The 23851-nt window shown below is 42.8% G+C and overlaps 1 protein-coding gene across 2 annotated transcripts in view; it reads left to right on the top strand.

The window, feature by feature from the left end:
- khdrbs3 (KH domain containing, RNA binding, signal transduction associated 3) overlaps positions 1-23851 on the top strand; it is a 278856-nt gene that overhangs the window by 249741 nt on the left and 5264 nt on the right. The window contains exons 8-9 of one of the 2 annotated variants that reach the window (XM_038281752.1): positions 3488-3540; positions 22484-22623. In XM_038281752.1, the coding sequence (XP_038137680.1) occupies positions 3488-3540; positions 22484-22575 (145 nt within the window). In that variant the 3' untranslated portion in view covers positions 22576-22623. Of the gene's footprint in view, positions 1-3487; positions 3541-22483; positions 22749-23851 lie in introns of those variants that run through there. The other variant, XM_038281751.1, reaches the window with a different exon arrangement.

The raw sequence follows: 23851 nt of genomic DNA on the forward strand, positions 1-23851 counted from the left end.
TCACACCGTACTCTCAGTCACTATGACTTACCCTTCATGTGACTCGAGAGCGCAGACTCGCCCATTGTGAAAAGCTGCACATCTTTTTTTGCAGACTTTACAAGAGGCAACTCGTGGGGTTTGTCCCCGTTTAATCCATAATTTGTATTTTTCATCTTCCAGCCAACGTTCATTGAAACAAAAACTTCCCGGCACGGTGCAGTAGTGGTTTCATGGGGGCGGAGTCACACATGGAAATAGACAGATAGCAGTCACACATAAGCGAGCAGGTTTCATTTTCGGGCTCTCCAACATTTTATTTCTCCATTTAATAAACACACAATTCAGTTAGATAGGTATTTGTTGCAAAAGAAATAGTTACAATTTCAAGCATTTTCAAGCATTTCATCCAAAATATAAGCACTTTTCAAACCTTGAAAACACAACGTCAAAAATTCAAGCATTTTCAAGGATTTCCAGCACCCGTACGAACCCTGAACATTAAATGCTGGTACATGCCTTCTTCAGACATACAGGCTTTTATCATTATAGCCACAAGTTCAGCTACTGTAATATATGTAACAAGGGTTCCTAATTTTTCTTTTTTATCAATATTCCATAGGTTCTTTGTTTCTCAAAAGCGTGTGCACATCATTTCCCTGACGCTATGTATAAACTTAAAATATGCATAAACTTTAACACTTTAATCTAATATCAGCAGTAAAACAAGTACCAGAAACCAGTTTATTCTAAAGGCTCACAAGCAGGAGAAAGAGGCAGATTCTTTTACAGACTGGCAATATGTTAGTTTGGTCTGTATCATGTTACAAGTGAGAACTGACTTACTGTAAATGTATGATGTTGTAATTGGTCCACTGGGTTTAAAAATGTGACTGTAACATTAGCGTCATATTCTGGCCAATAGGCTGTCCACCCAAACAATGCAGGATGTCCATTCATAAATCCTACCCAGCAGATCCAGCCTCTGGCTTGAAAAGTACCAGTTTCATTACTTTAACCTTGTTTCATCTTTCAAATTAGCTCTATATCTAACGGGCTCAGATACAAATTACTCAGACACACTTTGTATGTAGTAGGCAAATGGTACATGCTTCAATAAGGCGAGGCTATGCTTAACTCACTTCCACTTTTCCCGATCCTGACCAGACCCCTGCATAACCCCCACTGGCCATTTCCTATGCTCCTTTCAATAATTTAAGATTTCCAAATTGATTTATTTAAGTTGTCAACCAATAAACTTATTAAAGGAAGTTTGATCAACTTAATTCAATTACTTGTTACTGATTGAAGCAGTTCGTTTAAGATGGAGCAGTGCTTTTTAGAGTGCATCCCTACAAATAGCTCAGCCCCTAAAGTTCTCTTGGCACTAAACACATTTGTAGCATTTTTCATAATTCGTCTGAGAGCAGGTTATGTTAGAGAACAAAAGAAAAATGCTATTCATAGAATAAAAGGAAAAACTGTGCAAATAACAGCATGGATTTAAAACTTTATTAAGCTTGTCAAGAACAGTGATTGTTGTAAAGTCTACCCGCTACAGGGAGGAAGGATCTGCAATGGCTTTCTTTTTTGCACCTAGAGAACAGCGGTCTTTCAATAGTGTCATAAGTGGGACAGATGGACCCAGTATGCATGTTGAGATAGTCAGTAGGAAAGTACAAAACATTTATTAATGGAAAAAACAGACAGAACAGTTAAAAAATTGCAGAAATGTCGAGCTCCGGACCTGCAGCAACTGGAGGGGCACAATCCATCACTGACTCTGGTTTCTCTATTCAGCCCATCCTCCCTTAAATAGGTGTGATCCAGTCGATGGGCAGCCAACCAGACGCGACGTGCGCTGCGCCTACCTGGAGAACATGCAGGAGGCCGATCCAGGGCAGGGGAAGACAGAGCAGGCAGGAACAGTCCAGCTTTCCAAGAGCCAACAGCTGATCAGAAATTCCGACACAAACAGGAACAGAAGGAAAAAGGCTTCCTGGAATCCACAGAGCGTGAAGACTGGTTCAGGGACAGACGGGTCCAGAAGCGTTCCCAGACAGATGAGCACGGATGCAGACGGGCAAGCTCAGTGGTTGAGGGAACAGAGACAAGACGTAGTACCAGAATTTCTGCAGGAAACTTTAAACTGGTCTCCTCCTTGGAGCCAGGCTTACAGGAATAAAACTGACCTTCTCCACGTTCGGACCCAAAATCCTGAGGAGAGCAGAGAAGCACCAGGACACGATCAGAGGACAGGACAAACATTAAAACCCTCTCTGTTCACTGGCTGCCAGGAACCAGGCCACGACCCTTGGAACTAAACAAAACTACGTCAAGCTCCTTTTTGTACTTTGTAAAGTTTGGTACAAAATGGCCTAACCTTTAGAAGTACTGAAAGTTGGGTGGACAAAATGACAAAAAATGACAAAATGTTAAGCGTAATATTTCATTAAGAGTAAAACGATTGGCTGCTGTAAAATATTTCACCAGAGTAAATCAATTATTAGCTTTTTTTAGTCATTCCCCAGATTAAATAAATTGAGGTTCTAAAAATCAATGGGAATATTTAGGACAGAAAAAGGATTTAAACATGATTTATAGTTTATAATTACTGTTTTGATTATTTTACTACATGACAAACCTGCCTGCCTTAAAAATACCTTTATGTTTGTTGCTGTTGATGTCATTTAATCACCTATCGCTTACAGATGGGTGCAGTCCCACAACATTGCAAAGATTTCTTTCCCAAACAGCCAGAGAATTGTGGCCTTGTTAGGCAGAGAATAGAACCACAGGTTCACAGTCCCCAGGAAGAAAGCTACTTAAGAGCAGGGAAAAATAATTATTTGATAGTTCTGTGGTGTCACAGCTGTCACCTCTTTGCCCTCAGCAGTCAGCCGGTGTTGGCTTGGCGTTCGCTGAGGAGGTGGGGGGGGGTGTTTGAATGACGTTTTCAGCTCTCTAATCTGGGGAGCAGAGAGGTGCTCCTATCGCTGACAGTGTGACTGACAGGCAGGCGGAGAGGACCCAGCTGTGATGGCTGCTGTCGGCTCAGTGGCAGCCTTATGATGAATTGCCTCTCCTGAATGATAGCGCTGTTACCGAGTGATGTCGACGCAGGATTGTTCTGTCACTGCCTCACCGACGACCACAAAATCCCAAAAATAAATAAATAAACAAGCAGAGAAATGAAGTGCTCTGCAACTCGTCCCCCATCTTTTTACTTTATATTAAAGCTGCCACGCCTCATACATCTCCATAAGCAGCAATATGGAACTAGAAGCTTGTGGAGAAATAAGGGAAGGAAGCTGCCTTATATACCTACAAACTTTTAAAGCGACATAAATCATTTTTCATGCTTATTTTTCTTGTTTCAATTTTCAGCTTTAGTGTGAGTGGAAACTTCCATGGCTGCAGCACTACAACTTAATTGACTTTAAAGTGAAATAAACAGTAAATTATTTTTTATATGTTATATTCACTTTTTTTTTCTCTCTGCTTGCAGCTCAGATGACTACTATGAATACGGACACAGCGGGGAGTCGTATGAATCGTACGGTGAGTCGCAGACCTCCTCCTCCTCCACTACATATAGTGTCAATTGTCAGAACAATATCTCCCTTCATTTCCTGACTCTGCTCTGCTGGCTTTATCTCAGTTGCCATAGCACCTGGCTAATGGAGTGCTGTTTCAGACACATTCAGAACGAGAGTGTTTAAAAGTCATTTGTCACTAATCAGAACCTCTTCAGCTCATTTAGATAATTAGGTGGAAGCAGTGTTGTTCTAAATTAAAAACAATTACCTGGAGTGGAAGCTTGAGGTGCAGGAGTTTATATTTATAACCACGGTGTTGTAAATGTTGACTGACATTTCTTTGCATCGTTTTAATATATCCTTTGGTGATTGTTTTGCAGAACGTTTGAGAGGAATGAAATCACTCTTCATACCTGTAAAGATTTCTATTGCTGAACCTAATGCTGATTTCCTCCTCTCTGCTGTGGAATATGCAAAGATATTTCTGAAATGAAGTTTCTGCAAATATATGTCATTAAAAGGGCAGCAAAGTTCGTTGGCTACCAGTTTGGTAGTTTATATTTCTTTATTCTTTTTATTGAAAAGTGATCTGCATTTTTACTCAGCCTCCCTGGGTCAATATTTTGCAGCTTCCAAGATTTTTTATTTACACATTTATTTATTTGTTTATGTTTGTACCGATTTTGCACATTTCAGTTCAGTTAGTCTGGATGAAGAGTTTTTTTTTTTTTAATACATCAAACTTTTTATCAGATTTTTAGCTGGATTTTCAGAGTGAACCTCGAATGCATGAATGCATTTTGGTTTCAATCACTTCATCTTAGCTCTGGACACTAAGCTTAGTGTCCAGCTGAAAGGTGACCCTTTGACTAATCTTAAGCAGATTTTTAGTAGGAAAACTCTGCATTCACTCTGCATTTTGGACACAAAAGGAACATTCTGGTCACATGTGAGCAGAGCACAGCTCCTCCGATGTCAGAATTTTCCACAAGGCTTGTTGGGATTCTCAGGCTTGCCCACCAGAGGGCCCGAGGATCCTCTTCTGCTCTCTTTTTGTCTCTTTGTCTTAGGGCTGGAGTCACTCTCAGGTTCTGGAGATTACCCTCTGCCTCCAGCAGAGTGCGCCGTGGGTCCTCCTGAGCTGAGCCTCTCACACACCTGTGGCTGATCTACTAATCAGGAGGACCACAGTATTCAAGCTACCTCCAGACCTGGATTCCACGCCGCAGTGTTGATCTTAGTTGGAATCCTGTCTCCTCGTGAAGCTCTGGATGAGCTTAACCTCCTGTCTCCTCGTGAAGCTCAGGAAGAGCACCCTCACTGGAACCCAGTCTCTGGTCTGCAGCTCTGGAGGAGCTGCATCTCAGGAAACCAGTCTCAAGCCTGAAGCTCTTGAAAAGCCTAACCAGCTAATCTGCCCTGGTGAGCCAACCCGAAGATTTCTATGTGGATGAAACCTGACGACTTCTCTGTGGAGTTTCCCTAGAGGTTCCCATGTGGATTTCCCCTGTTGTTCCCTACGGTGAGCTGGAAGCTCAGCCTGAAAGATCCCTCGTGTTTTCCCCTGTTGTTTTCTGTAGTAAGCTGGAAGCTAAAACCCAGGACTGCCAGGCTAAGCCAAAGCTAGATGCTTAGCCTAACCTGAACTCAGCTACCAGCCATCTCCCTTTCCCTGCACAGACCCCAGTGAACCAGCCTCCTGTCAGAACTGTTCCGGTTTCATACTCATGTGTTTTGTGCTACAATAAACTCTTTTGGACTTTTTGCCCTGTGTCTCCGTGTGTGTTCTGCATCTTGGGCTTTACTCCCAGAACCCATCATGACAGAACACTGCGGCCAAACACAAAGCCCAGCAGATCACCTCCGTCGTAGAGCTGAGAAACAGTACGCTCTGAGTCCTGATCACACACAGTCCCTCCGTGAGTTAAAATCCCAGTTGGACTTTAAGAAAACACACGTTTCAAGATCCCACAGGCTTCGTGGGAATCACAAGATGGCGCCAGTTCAACGTCCGGTTCCGGTTTCGTCACTTCCGGAATTCCGTCCGTCACCTCCCAGTCAAGATAATAACCCTTCTTTCTGTTCTGAACTCACCCCGTCGCTTTCGTCACCCGGTCCTTCTCTGCCTGAGAGATTTTCCGGCAATCCAAGAAATCTCAAAACATTTCTATTTCAGTGTCGGTTGTTTTTTCAATTTTTCGAGTCAGATTTCCTGTATGATAGGGATAGGATAGCCTTTGTAATTTCTTTTCTGTCCGGTGAAGCCCTTGAATGGGCGGAGACCGGATCTAGATCTTCTCACTATGATTATGAAACGTTCATCCAGGAGTTTGAAAGGACTTTTAATCAGGTCATAAATAAATCCTGGTTTTCAAGGGGACTTTTGGAATCCAAACAGGGAAATAGATCAGTTGCCGAGTTTGCTTCCGAGTTCCAGGAAAAAGCAGCCGTTTCCGGGTGGAATGAGTCTGCACTTAAGACTGCATTTCTCCAAGCATTAAATGAACCGATCAGAAACGAACTAACCTTTTATGTTGAACCAGATAACCTTGAGAACCTCATTGAGCTTGCAGTCGGGTTAGATATTGGACTGCAAACTAGACCCAGAACCGCACAGCCTCAGTTTCTAGATTCCAGTTCCATTCCGCGCCAGGTTAGTTTCTCCTCATATATACTCGACCCTCACTTAGCTCCTTCTGTCAAAGGACTCAAATTAGGCCCACAAGTTAAAGTTCAAACTACTAGAGTCACCCGTCAGCTTGATCAGACACCTGCACCCGTCACCGTTGAATCTAGACCTGTTCTCTCGCCTAGTAATCTAGCTCCCCACATCCATGAGACAGATCTCTGGAACTTTTTCTATGGTGATAGGGAGGATATCTCCCCTTTCGAGCCACCACATCCAGCTCCACGCCAGTGTTATTTAGATCCTGAACCAGTTAGTTTTAATCCTGACCCCATGCCTGACTCTTTAGCCTCAGTTCCTGAAATTCATTCTGGTATTCATATTTTTCAACCGGTTAGTTTATCGACAGATTCAATCAATAAACCTGTTAGCCCCGCTTCTAAGACCCCCCAATGTAAGAGACGGCGTCGCCGTAAGCACGCTCTGAGCCGTCTAGAGACCCCTGAGTTAGCTTTGTGCCGTCCAGAGACCCCTGAGTTAGCCCTGTGCCGTCCAGGGACCCCTGAGTTAGCCCTGAGCCGACCGGAGACCCCTGAGCATACACTTAAGAGGGCTTCAGAATGTGGAGTTTGTGAAGAAATTCCTCCAAGAGCCTTTCAACAGAGACCACTAATCGCCAAGAACCCTCCACCGACGCCTCAAGCCACCTCAGAGACTGAACTTGAGCCTCCATGGGTGGCCCCTCCGTTGCCAGAGGTGGAACCGCAGTCGGTGATCCCACCTGCTCCTGAGTCTGAACCGCAGTCGGTGGTGTCGCCTGTCCCTGAGGTGGAACCACAATCGGTGGCCTCACCAGTTCCTGAGGCTGAACCACAGTCGGTGGTGTCGCCTGCTCCTGAGACGGAACCACAGTCGGTGGTCCCGCATGTTCCTGTGGTGGAGCCACTGTCGGTGGTCTCCCCTGTTCCTGACCCAGAGCCGCAATCGGCGGGATCTCCTGCTCCTGAGCCGCTATCGGTGGGCTCTCCAGACCCGGAGCCGCAGTCGGCGGTCTCCTCTGAGCCTCCTCCAGAGCCGCAGTCGGCGGCTGTTTCTGAGACTGTTCCTGAGCTGCCGAGGAGGGGACGGGGTACCCCGTGGGGGTACCTGCTGAAGCTTGGGCGTCATCCTCCTGATAAGCTGCTTCGCCTCCGGCCCCGCGGCAGACCTCCAGAGCGTCAGCTTCGCCTTCGGCCTCGCGGCAGACCTCCAGAGCGTCAGCTTCGCCTTCGGCCTCGCGGCAGACCTCCTGAGCGTCAGCTTCGCCTTCGGCCTCGCGGCGGACCCCCAGAGCGTCAGCTTCGCCTCCGGTCCCGTGGCAGACCCCCGGAGCATCATCTTCATCGTCGACCCTGTGGCAGACCCCCAGAGTGTCAGCGTCGCCTTGGCCCCCCCTGCCGGCCACCTAAGACTCTGCTCCGTTGCCGGATCGTAGGCCGGTCACCTGAACTTCAACCGTGTCTCCGGCCCGGCGGTGGTCCCCCTAAGACGCTGCTCCACCATCATCTCAACGGTCGACCTCCTGAGCAGCAACCACGCCTCCGCCGTCGGCCCCACGGCAGGCCACCTGAAACTGTGTCCTGCTGCCGGCCCCACGGCAGGCCACCTGAGACTGTGTCCTGCAGCCGGCCCCACGGCAGGTCACCTGAGACTGTGTCCTGCAGCCGGCCCCACGGCAGGTCACCTGAGACTGTGTCCTGCAGCCGGCCCCACGGCAGGTCACCTGAGACTGTGTCCTGCAGCCGGCCCCACGGCAGGTCACCTGAGACTGTGTCCTGCAGCCGGCCCCACGGCAGGTCACCTGAGACTGTGTCCTGCAGCCGGCCCCACGGCAGGTCACCTGAGTATGTGTCCTGCAGCCGGCCCCACGGCAGGCCACCTGAGACTGTGTCCTGCAGCCGGCCCCACGAGACTGTGTCCTGCAGCCGGCCCCACGGCAGGTCACCTGAGACTGTGTCCTGCAGCCGGCCCCACGGCAGGTCACCTGAGACTGTGTCCTGCAGCCGGCCCCACGGCAGGCCACCTGAGACTGTGTCCTGCAGCCGGCCCCACGGCAGGCCACCTGAGACTGTGTCCTGCAGCCGGCCCCACGAGACTGTGTCCTGCAGCCGGCCCCACGGCAGGCCACCTGAGACTGTGTCCTGCAGCCGGCCCCACGAGACTGTGTCCTGCAGCCGGCCCCACGGCAGGCCACCTGAGACTGTGTCCGGCTGCCGGTCCCTCGGCCGGTCATCTGAGACTCAGTCCCGCTGCCGACCCCTCGGCTGGCCACCAGAGACTTTGCCCAAGAAGGTTTTTGGGTTTTCATTTGTTTTCGTCCACCATAAGTGGATCGTTTTTTGTTCTGGACTCTGTTTTTGTTTTCTGCCCTCCTGGCCTGTTTCCCCCTTCGCCCACCCTGGGTGGGTTGTTTTTTGTTTGTTGGACCTTTTTTTCTGTTGGTTCTGGCCCTCCTCGCCCTAGTGCCCCCTCCGTCCGCCCTGGGTGGGTTGTTTTTTGTTTGTTTTTTTGGACTTTTTTTTTTTCAGGGGGCGTCTGGAATCCGCCCTTGAGGGGGGGGCTCTGTTGGGATCCTCAGGCTTGCCCACCAGAGGGCGCCGAGGATCCTCTTCTGTTCTCTTTTTGTCTCTTTGTCTTAGGGCTGGAGTCACTCTCAGGTTCTGGAGATTACCCTCTGCCTCCAGCAGAGTGCGCCGTGGGTCCTCCTGAGCTGAGCCTCTCACACACCTGTGGCTGATCTACTAATCAGGAGGACCACAGTATTTAAGCTGCCTTCAGACCTGGATTCCACGCCGCAGTGTTGATCTTAGTTGGAATCCTGTCTCCTCGTGAAGCTCTGGATGAGCTTAACCTCCTGTCTCCTTGTGAAGCTCAGGAAGAGCACCCTCACTGGAACCCAGTCTCTGGTCTGCAGCTCTGGAGGAGCTGCATCTCAGGAAACCAGTCTCAAGCCTGAAGCTCTTGAAAAGCCTAACCAGCTAATCTGCCCTGGTGAACCAACCCGAAGATTTCTATGTGGATGAAACCTGACGACTTCTCTGTGGAGTTTCCCTAGAGGTTCCCATGTGGATTTCCCCTGTTGTTCCCTACGGTGAGCTGGAAGCTCAGCCTGAAAGATCCCTCGTGTTTTCCCCTGTTGTTTTCTGTAGTAAGCTGGAAGCTAAAACCCAGGACTGCCAGGCTAAGCCAAAGCTAGATGCTTAGCCTAACCTGAACTCAGCTACCAGCCATCTCCCTTTCCCTGCACAGACCCCAGTGAACCAGCCCCCTGTCAGAACTGTTCCGGTTTCATACTCATGTGTTTTGTGCTACAATAAACTCTTTTGGACTTTTTACCCTGTGTCTCCGTGTGTGTTCTGCATCTTGGGCTTTACTCCCAGAACCCATCATGACAAGACTCTTCTTTAATTAATGCTCATTCCAAAAAAGTTTAAAAAAAACAATCCACTGGACTTTGTTTCCAAGTTTGAAGACATTTTGCTTCCTATCCAGGAAGCTTTTTTCAATTCAAAATGTCAAAAACAGCGTTGAGTTTGAGGCTCTATAGAGTGGACCAAAAACAAAGCCTTGTTTTGGATTAGAAAACATGCTAATTGAACCAGACGAACGGGTCCGCCCCTTAGGACTGGGCCATCGTTTGGGTTCTTTGAATGCCTGTCTGTGTCTCTTTAATTAATGCTTTCATTTCCCCCGTCATCGGCTTTAGTGAAAACCTGGTGTTTTGGAGAAAAGTGCTATTGAGAAGCATAGTGAGTTTGAGAATTTCTTAAAGCAATGGTGGATGGTAAACAAAGAAAGGCTTGGAGACATAAAGATAAACAGAGAAAGAGAAGAATACTGACGGCTAACTGCAGGCTGTAGTGATGAAGGAAACAGATGCAAACAAAAGGCAATATAAGGAGTAACAGCTGAATAAAATCTACTAAGTTAAGCTCAGGCAGAGGGAGACATGATTAAACAGGGAAAAACAGAGGAAATCCTAAAGAAGAAACTGGAAAACCTATCCAACAGTACAGAAATAATGGCAAGAATAGAAAAAAATCTTCCAACAATTCTAAGAAATACACAAGAGAAATGTACTAGAAAAACACCTGGCAAAAACTAAGTAGGCAGAACTGATAAGGCAGAAATAACAGAAGAATATAGAGTATAGTTTGATCATTTAGAGTAGAAAATCCTTTTATTGTCCCACAATGGGGAAATTCTGCTGTTTGCAGCAGCAAAAAGATTATAGAAAAAATGGTCACAAAAATGTGGACCTTAGAAAAAGATAAATTATATATATATAGACACATATATATGTATGAATATATATTTAAAATGGGGTTAAAAATCAAATATTACTTTTTCTTTTGGTTAAAAAATAAATCATTACATCCATGTCTCATGTAAGAAAAAAATTCTTTATCTGACTTATTTTTTTAGCATCAGCTAGTATTTCTCGGGTTACGTTGCATATCTGTAAATACTGCAGCAGAGCCTGCTTACACAACTATATTACTGCACGTCAGTGAAATTCCAATATTCACATAACTAAAAATTAAAATGCATGGAGATGTTGAGATCAAAAGTATTTCTACTTGCAGCAAGGATTTCCACAGGTAGAGCCCAGTATGTACAGCACATATGGATATAGAGGCAAAGTTTGAACTGCTTATTACAAAGAATGTGTCCATCTTATTCCCTCTCCATCCCCTCCAGGTTACTGACCCCATGCTCCAAAGCAAACACCCCCTTCCTTTGTCATTCCAAGGTGCTGTTTCCCAGTTTCCTTCCACAGATTTACAACCTTCAGTGAATTAGTATATAGAGGATGTCTGGATTACTGAACATAAAAGATCCAAACATTTTTCTAACACTGAAATAGGGCTTATTTGGAAAGAAACCTTCAAAACAGAGCGGACTGTAGACTGAAAATGCCCATCATTGTTTTCTCTAGACCTCCATGTCCTGGTAGGTTTGCAGGCTTTGCTTTCTCTGTCCAGATGATGAATTAAACAGATTTTTGTTACATGTTAGAATAATTATCACTGATGATGTGTGAGTTTATTACACCTTAATATTAGCTGCCTGTTGCGTGTAGGAACTGATGATTAGTAGATCATCTAATTAGAACAGTTCCTCCATCGTCTATATACAGTTATTATCTTCATTCTGTACGTGTCTTGTCTGGCAATGTTTGCAATAAGAATGTCATGATTTTATCAAGAGCTCGGACCCACATGCAGAGAAAACCAATTCAGAGACACCAGGGAAAAGGTTTAACAGGTTTATTGAGGAGATATTGCAAAATGTAGTGTTGCTCTGAACACTGCTCAACCGGAACTGGAAAGTGAGGGGAAGACACTGCGGTTAGTTCAGGCTCTGTGGGAAATTTGATTCTTGAACTTGAAGAGAAGAATTAGGTTGCTGACTCACGTTTCCAGAAAAGTGGTTGACTCTTTGACTCCAGTCTGTGTGCGGTAGTTCCAGTGTTTGTCTGATTCGGTGGAGGGCGGACAGGGTTAACCCAGAATGCGGTTGTTTGTAGGTGAACGGAGAAATGACTGCCACTTGGATTTCCTGCTGTTCTTGAACGGGTTGGTGTGGAGATGAATGCCTTGCTCAGTGTGAAGCTCAAACGATCCCTTGGAGGAATGTGGATTCAAACCTCCAGTTTAAATCCTCAGCTCAGTTTGAAGCTCAGATGATCCTTCCAGGGAGAGAAGGTCCGAAAAAATCCAGTTTGCAGGATGACTTCCTGCCAAGAGGCAAAGACAAAATAACTCTGTTAGGACTCAGGTTTACAAAACTCAGTTTGACTCAGTACAAACTCAGCTTGGCTAGAGTACCCAAAACTGGCAAACAGCCGGTAGTGGTAGGTAGTGGCAGTCAGCAGCTTAAGAACACTCCGTTACCGAGGTAACCATCTGCAGGTATGTGAGGAGGCGGACCAGAACCAGGCGCCTCCTGTTGGAGGAAGGAAGACACAAAAACACAAACCACACAGACAGGAATCCTAACAAAGAATAATTGTCTTGATGCCAAAAAGAGCCCAACAGATTTGGTTTTCACAGCAGAGCAGTACGGCTATCGCCATAGTGTTCCGCTCGATTTATGCATATAAATAGCTTTATTATTATTCTTGCAGGGAGTAAGCTGGTGAAGTCTCTCAGACATCCGGGTCATAGTCATTCCAAGTTTGAAGAAGTTTTGCTTCCCTTCCAGGGGCATTGCAGTCTAACAAAAGAAGCCAAACGACCCCCATCCAAAGGGGTGGACCCATCCGTTTCAATTTGCATCTTTACAAAACAAAAACAACGTTTTGTTGGGCTACTGTATAAAACCTTGAACTCAGAGGGGAAGTGAAATGTCTTCAGACTTGGAAACAAAGTCCAGTGGATTGTTTTTAATTTTCTTTTGTCATGCAGGGAGTATTACAGCTTATATGAACACTGCAATTGGAAAGTAGAACAGGAAAGGAAAAACAAAAGGAGAAAAGATGAAAGAAAGAGAAGATAAAAGGGAAACAATGATAAAAAGTCTTCAGTTAATTAGTGGACTTTTAATCAGGGAGTTTCACAATAAAGAGAAGGCTAAAAGCAAATGCATGCCACACTCTTCAGAATTAGTATTTATAAGTAACCCAAAAAAAGCCAAACAATTAATATTTTTCAAAACCTAATTTTCCTCTTCTTGATCTGTCACCAGTTTTCACAACATGATCTTAATTACATTAGAATAGTCATCTAGCTGTCATGATAAAATAACAACAAGATATTTGATTTAAAAGATTTCACTTTTCCAGCCTTACTTTTTATTCATTTTTTTTCTTTTTTCCTTCTCATTCCAAGTAAATGGCTCCATATCCATTAATTTAACAATGTTTTCGAATTCATTTCTAATATAAAAGTAATACTTCATTGAACTGCTACTCAGTTTGACAAGATCTAATAGGACTTGAGCTGCAAAAAGCTCCAGTTGCAGCAAAGTTCTGGAAAAAACCGACACCCCCCTAGGCAGTGTTCAGCAAACCTATGTCAGCTTTTTGACAAGAACCGATAGGATGTGGGCCAAGGTCAGATCAGCTGCAGCGTGCATCCATATGACAGCAGAATCACAGAGCTGTAACTGTGCAGCTGTACTGCAGCAGGTTGATACATCTTTTATATTTGGTTATACATTTGGCTTTAGTGTGAACTTGACTGGTTTAGAAGCTTGTCCTGATAATTCTCTAATACTGCATTATCTCCACAATACCTTGTTTACATTCTCTCCTGATTCAGCTCCTGAATTGGATTATTGAAATGAATTATTCATGATATAAAACACAAAAAGAGGAATGTTTCAATTTAAGAGATGCCAAGGCAGGGAGACGCTTTCATTGTCAGCAGGATTATACAAATCTTATGCGTCGCTCTTTAATACACACAGATAAAAAGGAAGACAGAGGACAAAGCAATGCATCATTCGGTAAAGTTACCTATAGTCATTTTATTGTTCCTTGTAAAACTATTTATACATTTTGATATGAATTTACCAAAAAAATTTACTTTAATGTAAACTATCTTGTGGCGGCTCTTGCTGTTGGGTTATGGTTTTGATCTTCCCCAGTCTGAAGTCTGTTTTGTTTCAGGTTTTTCTTTCTTATATTCTTCATCTATCGCCCCACCCTCTCTGAAGGGCTTCCCCGTCCTTATTGAAGGAAATTATCTCCACTGCACGATGCTGCCGCCACGAAGGTGGTGTATTTGCACGGAAAGTGGGGAAGGTTTTGCTGTCGTGCCACTCAGTTTCCATTTTCCAGTCATAGATTGAATCCTCCTCAGGGCCCTTTCTCACCCTGACGATTTAGCCAGCGTATGCCTGACCTCCCAGAATCTCCTAAAATGCTAACCTGACTCTGCCAGATGGATTTGCTCCGCATATCCATCTGGAAACCTTCCGTTGAAGTAATTTTGGGAAGGGGCGAAAATACTGGTTAGCTGATTGGCCTATGTTGGTGATAGACGGGCCAAATAAACAAAGCATATGACGTACTAACAGAGTGACGACGAAAACACAACCACAAGATCAAACTCTTGCTGAAACCAGTCGTGAGAAGAGCAAAAACATCTTTTCCTCTTAGAAAAGCCTCCAGAGCAGTGTTTTGCTCTTCTTTCAGTGAAGAAATACTCTGTAATCCGATAAAACTTGCTCGTTAGCCACGCTAACGCTAGTTTCATCGGCTGAAGCCGCCATGTTCTTTAGACTGAACTGTCGCGCTTCTCGTTGAGTCACACCTCAACCCGCCTCAAAGCCAACGCTGATTGGACGTTCGTTTGGTGAACGGCTCCAAATTTTCTTTAACGGAGAGTCTCCAGACTGATCTGCGAATGAAACCTTGAAAGCTCGCGAGATCAAGATGGTCTCACGAGGCTACTAAAACGCTGGCATACACTAAACTTTCTAAGTATTTTTTCAATTTTGGGCATACACATAGCTAGTCCAGAACTTATGTCCAATGATGGCCTAACTTATGCATAACGCATGGCAGCGTTATCAAAAGCTTGAAGTATACTAAATTGGGACATTTTTAAGTTTACTAAAGTATACTTCAGTAAACACTTTTTATACTTCTCAGTGTAAGTCAAGTACACTTGACTATACTATTGTTAAGTATATGAAATATAGTTTAGAATAAGTAAACTCTTAAGTGTACTGCCTGATTTTAAGTATGAAATTAGTGCACTTTTAATATACTTGAATAAACTATTTTTTTTCTAAGGGAATGCCCATGAAATGTCATAAGCCAGTGTCCTAAAGGAGGCAGCGAGGCGCCCAGCCTCCATAGAACGATGTCTTTGATCGCGGTTTTAACCTAGCTGCTGTTTACCGTCCACCAAAAAAAAGAATAAATAGAAAGAAAAAAGAAAGAAAGAGGGTTTTTAGTCTCAGTAGGTTCAGCATCATGTCTGCTAGGAAGTTTGTTGGTCATGGGCGTGAACTCTTAACCTGACTCCGCCAGATGGATTTGCTCCGCATATCCATCTGGAAACCTTCCGTTGAAGTAATTTTGGGAAGGGGCAAAAATACTGGTTAGCTGATTGGCCTATGTTGGTGATAGACGGGCCAAATAAACCAATCAGATCAATGAAGCATATGACGTACTAACAGAGCGACGACGAAAACACAACCGAAACCAGAAGAGCAAAAACATCTTTTCCTCTGAGAAAAGCCTCCAGAGCAGTGTTTTGCTCTTCTTTCAGTGAAGAAATACTCTGTAATTCCGATAAAACCTGCTGGATAGCCACGCTAACGCTAGTTTCTTCTGCTGAAGCTGCCATGTTCTTTAGACTGAACTGTCGTGCTCCTCATTGCGTCAGACCTCAACCCGCCTCAAAGCCAACGCTGATTGGACGTTCGTTTGGTGAACGGCTCCAAATGTTCTTTAACCCATTTAGGCCTAAAACGCCTGGAAAAAACACCTTAAAAACCTATGGCCGATTTTAAAAAATACCCCTAAAACCTGAAGTTTTTCTGTAAATTCAGCAACTGTGTCAACGCCTAAATTATTGATATCTCAGCTTCTGTAGCAGATAGAACTCAAAATATATTTTATCTTTGAAATTCTTCCAAAAAAAAAATGTGAAAAGCAGTAATCAAAAAAAAAAAAATTCAACCTTTTATTTTTTCCATATGTGATCATGTCTTCATTGAGAATGTGCAATATAAAACGTTTTCAAAATAAAGAACAAACATTACATAAATAACTATCTGATGATTACTTATTAACAGTATTATTATGCATAATAATGCATATGTCTGTGTTATAAATTGCATACAACCTACCTCCAGATGGCCACAAATCTGTCCCGGGACATATTTTGGGGGAACTGCGTCCTGAAGAGAGGTTTACATACACAGCCCAATAAATGTCTTCATCTCCGTCACAGTCACGGGTGACCACTTTGCCATCTTTGCTCTTGTTGGAGTTTGGTTTGTTTGGTCACTGTACCTATTCGTCTCGGTAACTAGATGCATCCAAAGTTCTTCATTAAAAATATGCTCAAATGCCTGCAGCGGTGTGGCGTCTGCAGGCAAATCAACTTTCACTCCAGGTGTGCGGTTGAAAACACTCCGTGCATTGCGGTGGTAGTTCGATTGGTTCAGCGCGTTCAAAGTCATCATTTTCATCTATACCGTCATCAAAGCCGACACACTCCTCAAAATCACTGCCTTCCGACAACTCTTCTCTGTCAAACTCCTCCATGTTTGCTTGAAAAAAACTTCTTTCTTCTTGCTTGACTTATATGCTCTCCCGGCGTCAATGGTAGAATGACGCAACAGCACCCCCGGCTTGAATGGTAGAAATGCGGTAATGCTTTCCCGGCCTAAATGGGTTAACGGAGTCTCCAGACTGATCTGCGAGTGAAACCTTGAAAGCTCGCGAGATCAGGATAGTCTCACGAGGCTAGTGAACTCTGGGAGGATCCATCACACTCAGCTTCTCTCTCACTGTATTATGCGGATGAAGTCTGGAGGAGAACTGACGGTTTCCTCCTGTTGACCCCCTTTTATACCAAAACGCTGCCATTATGCCATTATACAGTAGCTGTAAGTTAGAAACACGTTCAGTGGCCGTCTGGAACACGTCAAATACATTAATATGCGTTGGAGATAAGTTCTTGATTAGTTACGCAGAAGTAAAGCACACATCATTCAGAGGCTTTGGATAAGCTAGACGCCACGACTTATGAGTAACTTACACTTAACGTATGTCAATGATCAGGTAACTTATCTGTAACTTATGCACCATGTATGAGCGTACGCTGGCAAACGTCTTGACGTACTCGCCGTATGTCAATGTGTGCCAGCGTGTTTCGGCGTACTCTTAACTTATACAAAACGTACCCATAACTTATCCAATGTATGCCAGCTTTTTTGCTAGATTCTCCGTAGGTCAGGCATAAGCTGGTCTAAATCATCAAGGTGTGACAGGGGCTTCAGTTTGATTATGTTAAAAATAAGGGCAAACATTTAAGGGCCCTTCTTATGAGTGATACTATTCCACTGCAACTTGATTTGTTTAAGGCGTGTCTTCTCGTGATAGGATTGTCTCGTTCTTTATCTCTGTTTCAACTTCCATGATCCATGAACAGCTGCATTGATCTGTTCATTTTAACCACATTTCCTGTAAATTTGTTCTCTATAAATCCCCAAAACACAGAGAGATCACTTTTTTCACATTATTTAAGGTGAGGTTTTGACTCATTTCCAAATATACAGTTGATTGTTTATTATGAAGTTTGATACTCCGAACAACTTGGCAGAAAATAAGTATTTGTAAGCTCAACTGTATATACTCAGATTAAATGGTTCTATGAACTGAACTTTGCTCAGGGCAATCAGAGAGAAGGTTGGATTAATACAATGCGCCAAACTTTGAAAACATTTTTCAAATAAAATAAGTTGTTTTATATCCTCATAGCGGTTTGTCTTGCACAGACTCTGGAAAAACCTAGAAGTTTGTTCTTGCTAAGACCAATAATTGAAGGAAGATTTGGCTTGAATTTTTATCCTCCTTTATCTTATTTTTGCTCCTGCACTGCATCCCCAGCTTCTCTTTTTTTGCAGTTCAGTTCGGACTGAGAGAAGTATTTGAAGTTTTTATTCAGGTTTTGAGATGTTAATGAGCAGCTCCCTGGTGCAAAAAACAAACAAACAAAAAATCACAAGGTTGCTGTGGTTACACATCATAGCAAATGTCCAAAAATGTAAAGATATTGATCTTCTCTGATGCACAGCATCCAACAACAGAGTAAATAAAACATCAGAAAAAAGAAACTATGATCCACAATCCGATGAACTGAGCTAAAAAAAAAAGGAGTATTAGAATCATGCAAGTAGAGCTACTTCAATTGAATTCTTCAATATATCTATCTACTTGAATTCTAAAATATCATTTTTACTTATAATTCCAAGCTTCTGTGTGTTAATCTGTCAGACTTTTAGGTTGCTTAAAAGCAAACATAAACTCAACTCACTTAAACTTTATTTATAAAGCACATTTAAAACAACTTGGGTTGACCTAAGTGCTGTACAGATATTACAGTTGCAGGAAATAAGGTAAAAACGTATAAGCTAAAATACATAAACACAATCCAATAATATAGAATGAAAAAAATTGATAAAATAAGTTAAAATTTAAATAAAAATGTAAATACATTTTTTTTTTTTTGCCAGATGTCCACTTAGACTTGATTAATAGACAGGGAGAAGAAGTGGTTTTTTTTTAGGGAGGATTTAAAAACCTCCAAAGATCCTGCAGATCGAATGTGCAAGGGCAGGTTATTCCAACAACAAAGATATAGGCCCCGTCCACACGAAGCCGAACCCTGGCCTAAACGCACAAATTTTTTACCAAACCAGCCTCTCATCCACACGAAGCCGGCGTTTCGGGGGTCTGTAAACGATCTTTTTTTTATTCAGCCTTCAGAGTGGGAAGATTCTGAAACGCCGTTTTCGCGTTTCCATCTTTAAGCTCTAACCGCATTTTTTTTTTACACGCATGCGTCATGGCGTCGCCTCTAAACACGCATGCGCGACACAGTATCACAACAACAATGGCGCCGTACTGTGTTGAATGGTTGCTGCTCATGCTACTCACCCTGCTGTCGGGCTTACAACAGAATCTTCTTCTTCTGGAATATCTCCAGGAAGAACAGAGCAATATCGACGACATAGTTCAGCACCTGAATTTGACTGAACCACAAAAATGGACCCGCAGGGCAACCATGTATAAATATTAGTGCGCATGCCCAACATTTCGTCACTTATTTTTGCTTTGGCACCACAGCGCCACTTACAGGCCTGGCATACATTTTGCAGCGTTTTCATGCATTTGTGTGGACGATCAGATTTATTTTACGTCTCCGTCTTTACGACAAACGTTCTGGAAAATATCAGTGAGTGTTCTGGCAGGGGCATGGATTTGGAAGAGCTCAGTCAGGTACTTGGGGGAGCCATTAAGAGCTTTAAAAACAAACAAAATTTTAAAATCTATTTTAAAAGCAAGCCAGTGTACTGAAGCTAGAATGGTGATAATAGATCAATTGGTGCGAATAAATTAATAAAGACAATGTATATAAGTAATAACTACGTTTCTAATGCATCTGTTTCGATATTTTGTTTAACCAAGCCCAACTTGAGCTAAGAGATTGACAGGAAGTTCCTGTTAAATAGATTGAACTTCTCCAGGAAGTGTGTTTGAAATCTGCCCTGGTATGTTTACTGCAGGGGTCGGCAACCCGCAGCTCCGGAGCCTCATGCGGCTCTTTAGCGCCCCCCTGGAGCTTTTTCAAAAATGTATGAACATTTTATTGTTGCTGTAGATTGTATAATATGGTGTGCAGGAGGTCAAACAAAAATTCCTTATGTTTTCCAACGGCGTCAATATTTGTGTAATAAATAAATGTAAAAATTAAGATAAAACTTCCAACGAAAATTTGCGTCATAGCCATAGACATCAATGGTTATAGCCTGCAACACACGCTTTAGCGCAGCGCCGGAGAAACAAGAGCAGCAAGTGTGTCTTGGGCCATGGATCCCAAAAGAATTACAAAAAAAAAGGAAGATACCTGATAAGAACAGAGGATTCTTCTTATTTGCATAGTCCTTTTTTAAAGTGGGCTAATACACTTAGAGCCCGTGTTGCCATACTAGGTTTATATAAGACTTTTACATTTTTGCAGCTCCAGACAGATTTGTTTTGTGTTTTATTTTTTGTCCATTATAGCTCTCTGAGCAATTTGGGTTGTCGACCCCTGTTTTACTGCAACCCCGCTGACAAAACAGAGTAATGGCACCAAAAACGAACTTCTACCTTTGCTCAGCTTTAAACATGGCAGTGATCCATGACTTCTATTCTTTTTGCTTTTCACGCTTTATTCCATGAATGTGCTTTCAGAGGCAAGTCACAGCCATTAAAACTTTCCCAACTTCTCTGACCATGCCAGTGAAGGAACTAAGTACCCTCTAATCATTAGACTGATGCCTACCTGCTAGCATGAAACACTAATAATAATAAACGTGCTGTGCCGGTCACACAGAAAGGAAGGCAACGGTTCCAAGGAAGCAGATAAACAACACTGACGTGCTTTCTTGTTCTCAAAACACAAGGTTACCTTGGTGTGTTTCTTCAAAGTGAGTGTCAGTGGAAGGGTGACAGGTTTAATTAAGGGGTATGGGCAATGTGCTTCCAACAGAGAGCCTCCGAAAAAGAAAAAGAAAAGAGCCAGCCATTGTTAGCTCCAGCTCCGGGGAAGTCTCAGCGCTGGCTGAAGATCAGACAAAGGGTGCCGTCAATACCAGCACTCTCACATTGACGCTAGCAGGGGGCGAGCGGGCCTGACTGGGGCTAATGGTAATTGTGACCTTTTTTCGCTAGGAGCCACTAAACGGGTCCTTTTCAAGTAGCTATTTGATCCTTTCATTCAATTACTGCAGATGGATTCTTCCAGGTGAAAGCTGAGCCTCTTGTTTGCTCTGATGGAGCTTTTTTTGTTTTTACGTGCAGCCAGACGGATGAAGCGAGCCCAATTCTTCCTTCAATATCATCGGAGGGAGAATAATTACTAAAGGGCTCAGATAGTTAAGTGTTTTCCAGGTTTTTATCTGTAAGGAAAATGAAACATTGCAGAAAAAGCTTTTGTGTTTCCTGGATTAAATGCTTTCCATCCAAATCTGCTCTCTAAACGCCTTGTTGGAATATCTCTAACCCTTTATTAGGCAAGTTAGCATTTTTGATGACTCAGTGAGGTCTAGAAGCACAAGATCTATATCCAGCCATTCCGCAAAGATCCCGCTACATGGCTGTACATCTGATTATGGCATTTGACCAATGAGATTAACCCTTCAATGATATATAACCTACTGTAAATTAAGTTGAAAAAAAAAGGTAACAAGTCAAGAAAAAAGGTAATTTAAAAGTAAAAAAGTAAAGTTAAAAGTTAATACGAATCCGTGTATGGTTCGTTCTTTGTTTTTTTCCGTTTCAAAACAAAACAAGCTTGTGGTTTTTCTGTTTTTCCATTTTTAAAACCTAAATCGAAAAAATGAAACATCGAATCAATAGAAAATCAACAGCATTTGAGTTTTGTTTTGCCATCTAAATGAAAATAAAATACGGTTGTCGTTTTAATATGTAGCGGTACCGGAAATGAAGTAAGTCGCCAAAGAAAAATGATTTACAGTGGATGAAGACGGCATCAAAACAAACCATTTCTAAACAAAAGGCAATGGCTGCACTTAAACCGTTTTCTGCATCGATTATCGAACTTTTGAGAGAGGAAAAACACACTCTGAAATCAGTGATGCTTTGAGTCGCCATGGAGCCCCTCATTACTCGGTAATGAGTGTCAGAAGGTTTCGTATGGAGCACAACTTGCGAAGACACAACAATGTGTCGGACGCCGATTTGGAACTTGGAATATTAAATGTTGACGGTCAGATCATTAGCTCTCAAAGAAATGCGCCGATTCCCTCTAAATAACACAAACCATTTTGGTAGTGCTAACTGAAAAAGTTCTTCTTCTTGTGGATTGTAATGGCGGTTGGCAAGAAATTGAAAGCGTACATTACCGCCACCTACTGGTAACTAAAAAAAATATGTGTTGGGAGTTCAGGTCTTCATTTACGGTTCTGCCATAACGTCCGTTGAATTAACAACAAAATAAAAGTTTGTCTTTGGTTTAGCCATTGCAGTAAAAAAAAAAAGTACCCTTTTTTCATTTTTGCAAATGCCGTTTTTCTAATTTCGTTTTAAAAAACGGAAAAACAAAAAAACCACATGCTTGTTTTGTTTTTTTCGTTTTTGTTTTGAAACAAAAAAAAAACAAAGAACGAACAATACACGGGTTAATACGCCTAGTTAACAACTATATTTCGGCTTATAAACTAAAAAACTGTGAGCGCCATTATCAGCATTAATGCCTCTAAGGTTATGTCGTACCAAAACAAAAAATGTGTTTCTTTCAATTTTTTTATTAATTTCATATAGAAGCACTATTGTTATTCGGGCAAGTCGGTGTTTCTTGTTATTACATTTTTGCCCTCATGTTACAAAGGTAATAAGGTCTTATCCTGTATTCTAATAACACTATTGGCTTGAAATATAGTATTTAATTGAATGACCTGTAAAGGATTAATAATGTTAAATCATGACATAATGATGTGTTTCCTTGTTGCATGTGTTATGAGTGAAAAAAAAACAAAATAAAAACACATGCCCCCTCTCTAACTACTCCACATCTGTGTATTCTGTGTTTTCTCCTGTGACCAGGTCAGGAAGAGTGGGCAAACAGTCGCGGCAAGGCTCCGTCGGTGCGGACAACCAAGGGAGCTTACAGGGATCAGCCATACTCCAGATATTGAACTGTTTATGCAAGCCGCGCCCCAGTCCTCATGGCAGTTTCAACTCAAGTAATGGATTTTTTTATGGACGCTTCCCACCTTTTTAGAATTGAAAACCAATCTGCAAAGTAACACAAACAAAGCGCCGAACTGAAAGTAACGGAATCCCCCCCCCCCTCCCAATGATAAAGAAATCGTACTGACTTGGTATAAAAAATCAGTAAAGCTATCTAGGTAAGCTATCCCTCCATCCCAATATAGAGTCGACAGAAGTATAAGGCTAAGAAAGACTCCATAGTACTTTAAGTTCCTCTCTCAGCTATGTGATTGTGAAGAATGACATCGTATCAAGCTATTGTCCTCGATAAAGATCAGTGAGCCGCTCTAAGCTGGTGGGTCCAGTGTTTCCACACAGCTGCCAGTGGACCCTAATTTATCACCCTCTATTCTTTAGACCTTTGAAATGTTAGTAGATTAGTTCTAGGAAAGTGCAGTACTGTAGATATTTTCTCCCGAAGGATAATTGGTGAACTTTGTGTCCCTTGTAAATGAACATTTACAAACTGAAAAAAAGAAGAAGAGAGAAGTCATTCTGTATACACATTGTATCGCTGTTTCTTCCTTTTTTATGTAAAATAACAGTCCAGTTAGTGTTAAAGGGCTTATAAAAGCATGGTGTGCAAATGTGGATCTCGCCAGCTGTTTAAAAGCCTGTGTAGTTGTGCTCATTCGTTAAGCCCCCCCCCCCCCCCCCCCCCCCCCCCCCCCCCAAACATCTCCTTAAGTCCATCTTTAAATAGCAGCACTGAATTTCTGTACCCTCATCCACCATAGCTGCTAAATAGTTTGGGAGATTTAAAATGTCTGTCAATTTTTTTTTTTTTAGATGCTCCCACTGAGCAAATTGTGATGCCCTTTCTTTTTTTTTTCTTTTTTTATATATATAAAACATGATATTGTGCTGATAAAAAGTTTACAACACACCAGGATCGACATGAATGTCATAAAGCTCTGAGCATTAAGGATGGGTTTAAAGTGTTTTTTTTCTGGGTTTTAAACATAAAACTGGTTGCACAACATTGAATTCATTGTTGACTTACTTGAAAGTTGTAGAGAGGCTCAAATTGGTACAAATGCGATGACTAATTTGTTCAGATATGGGTTTTTTTTCCAAGTTTCTGAGAATCAACAATTTTTTTTTGGGGGGGGGGGTTTGCCATAAATCTGCCTCAAAGTTTGACACAATTCAGCAGAAGTTCATCTTATTATAAGCAGTAGTTTTATGAAGCGATGCATG

The sequence above is a fragment of the Cyprinodon tularosa genome, unplaced genomic scaffold (assembly GCF_016077235.1).
Source record: "Cyprinodon tularosa strain WSP-4 unplaced genomic scaffold, ASM1607723v1 ctg175, whole genome shotgun sequence".
NCBI classification, from domain to species: Eukaryota; Metazoa; Chordata; class Actinopteri; order Cyprinodontiformes; family Cyprinodontidae; genus Cyprinodon; species Cyprinodon tularosa.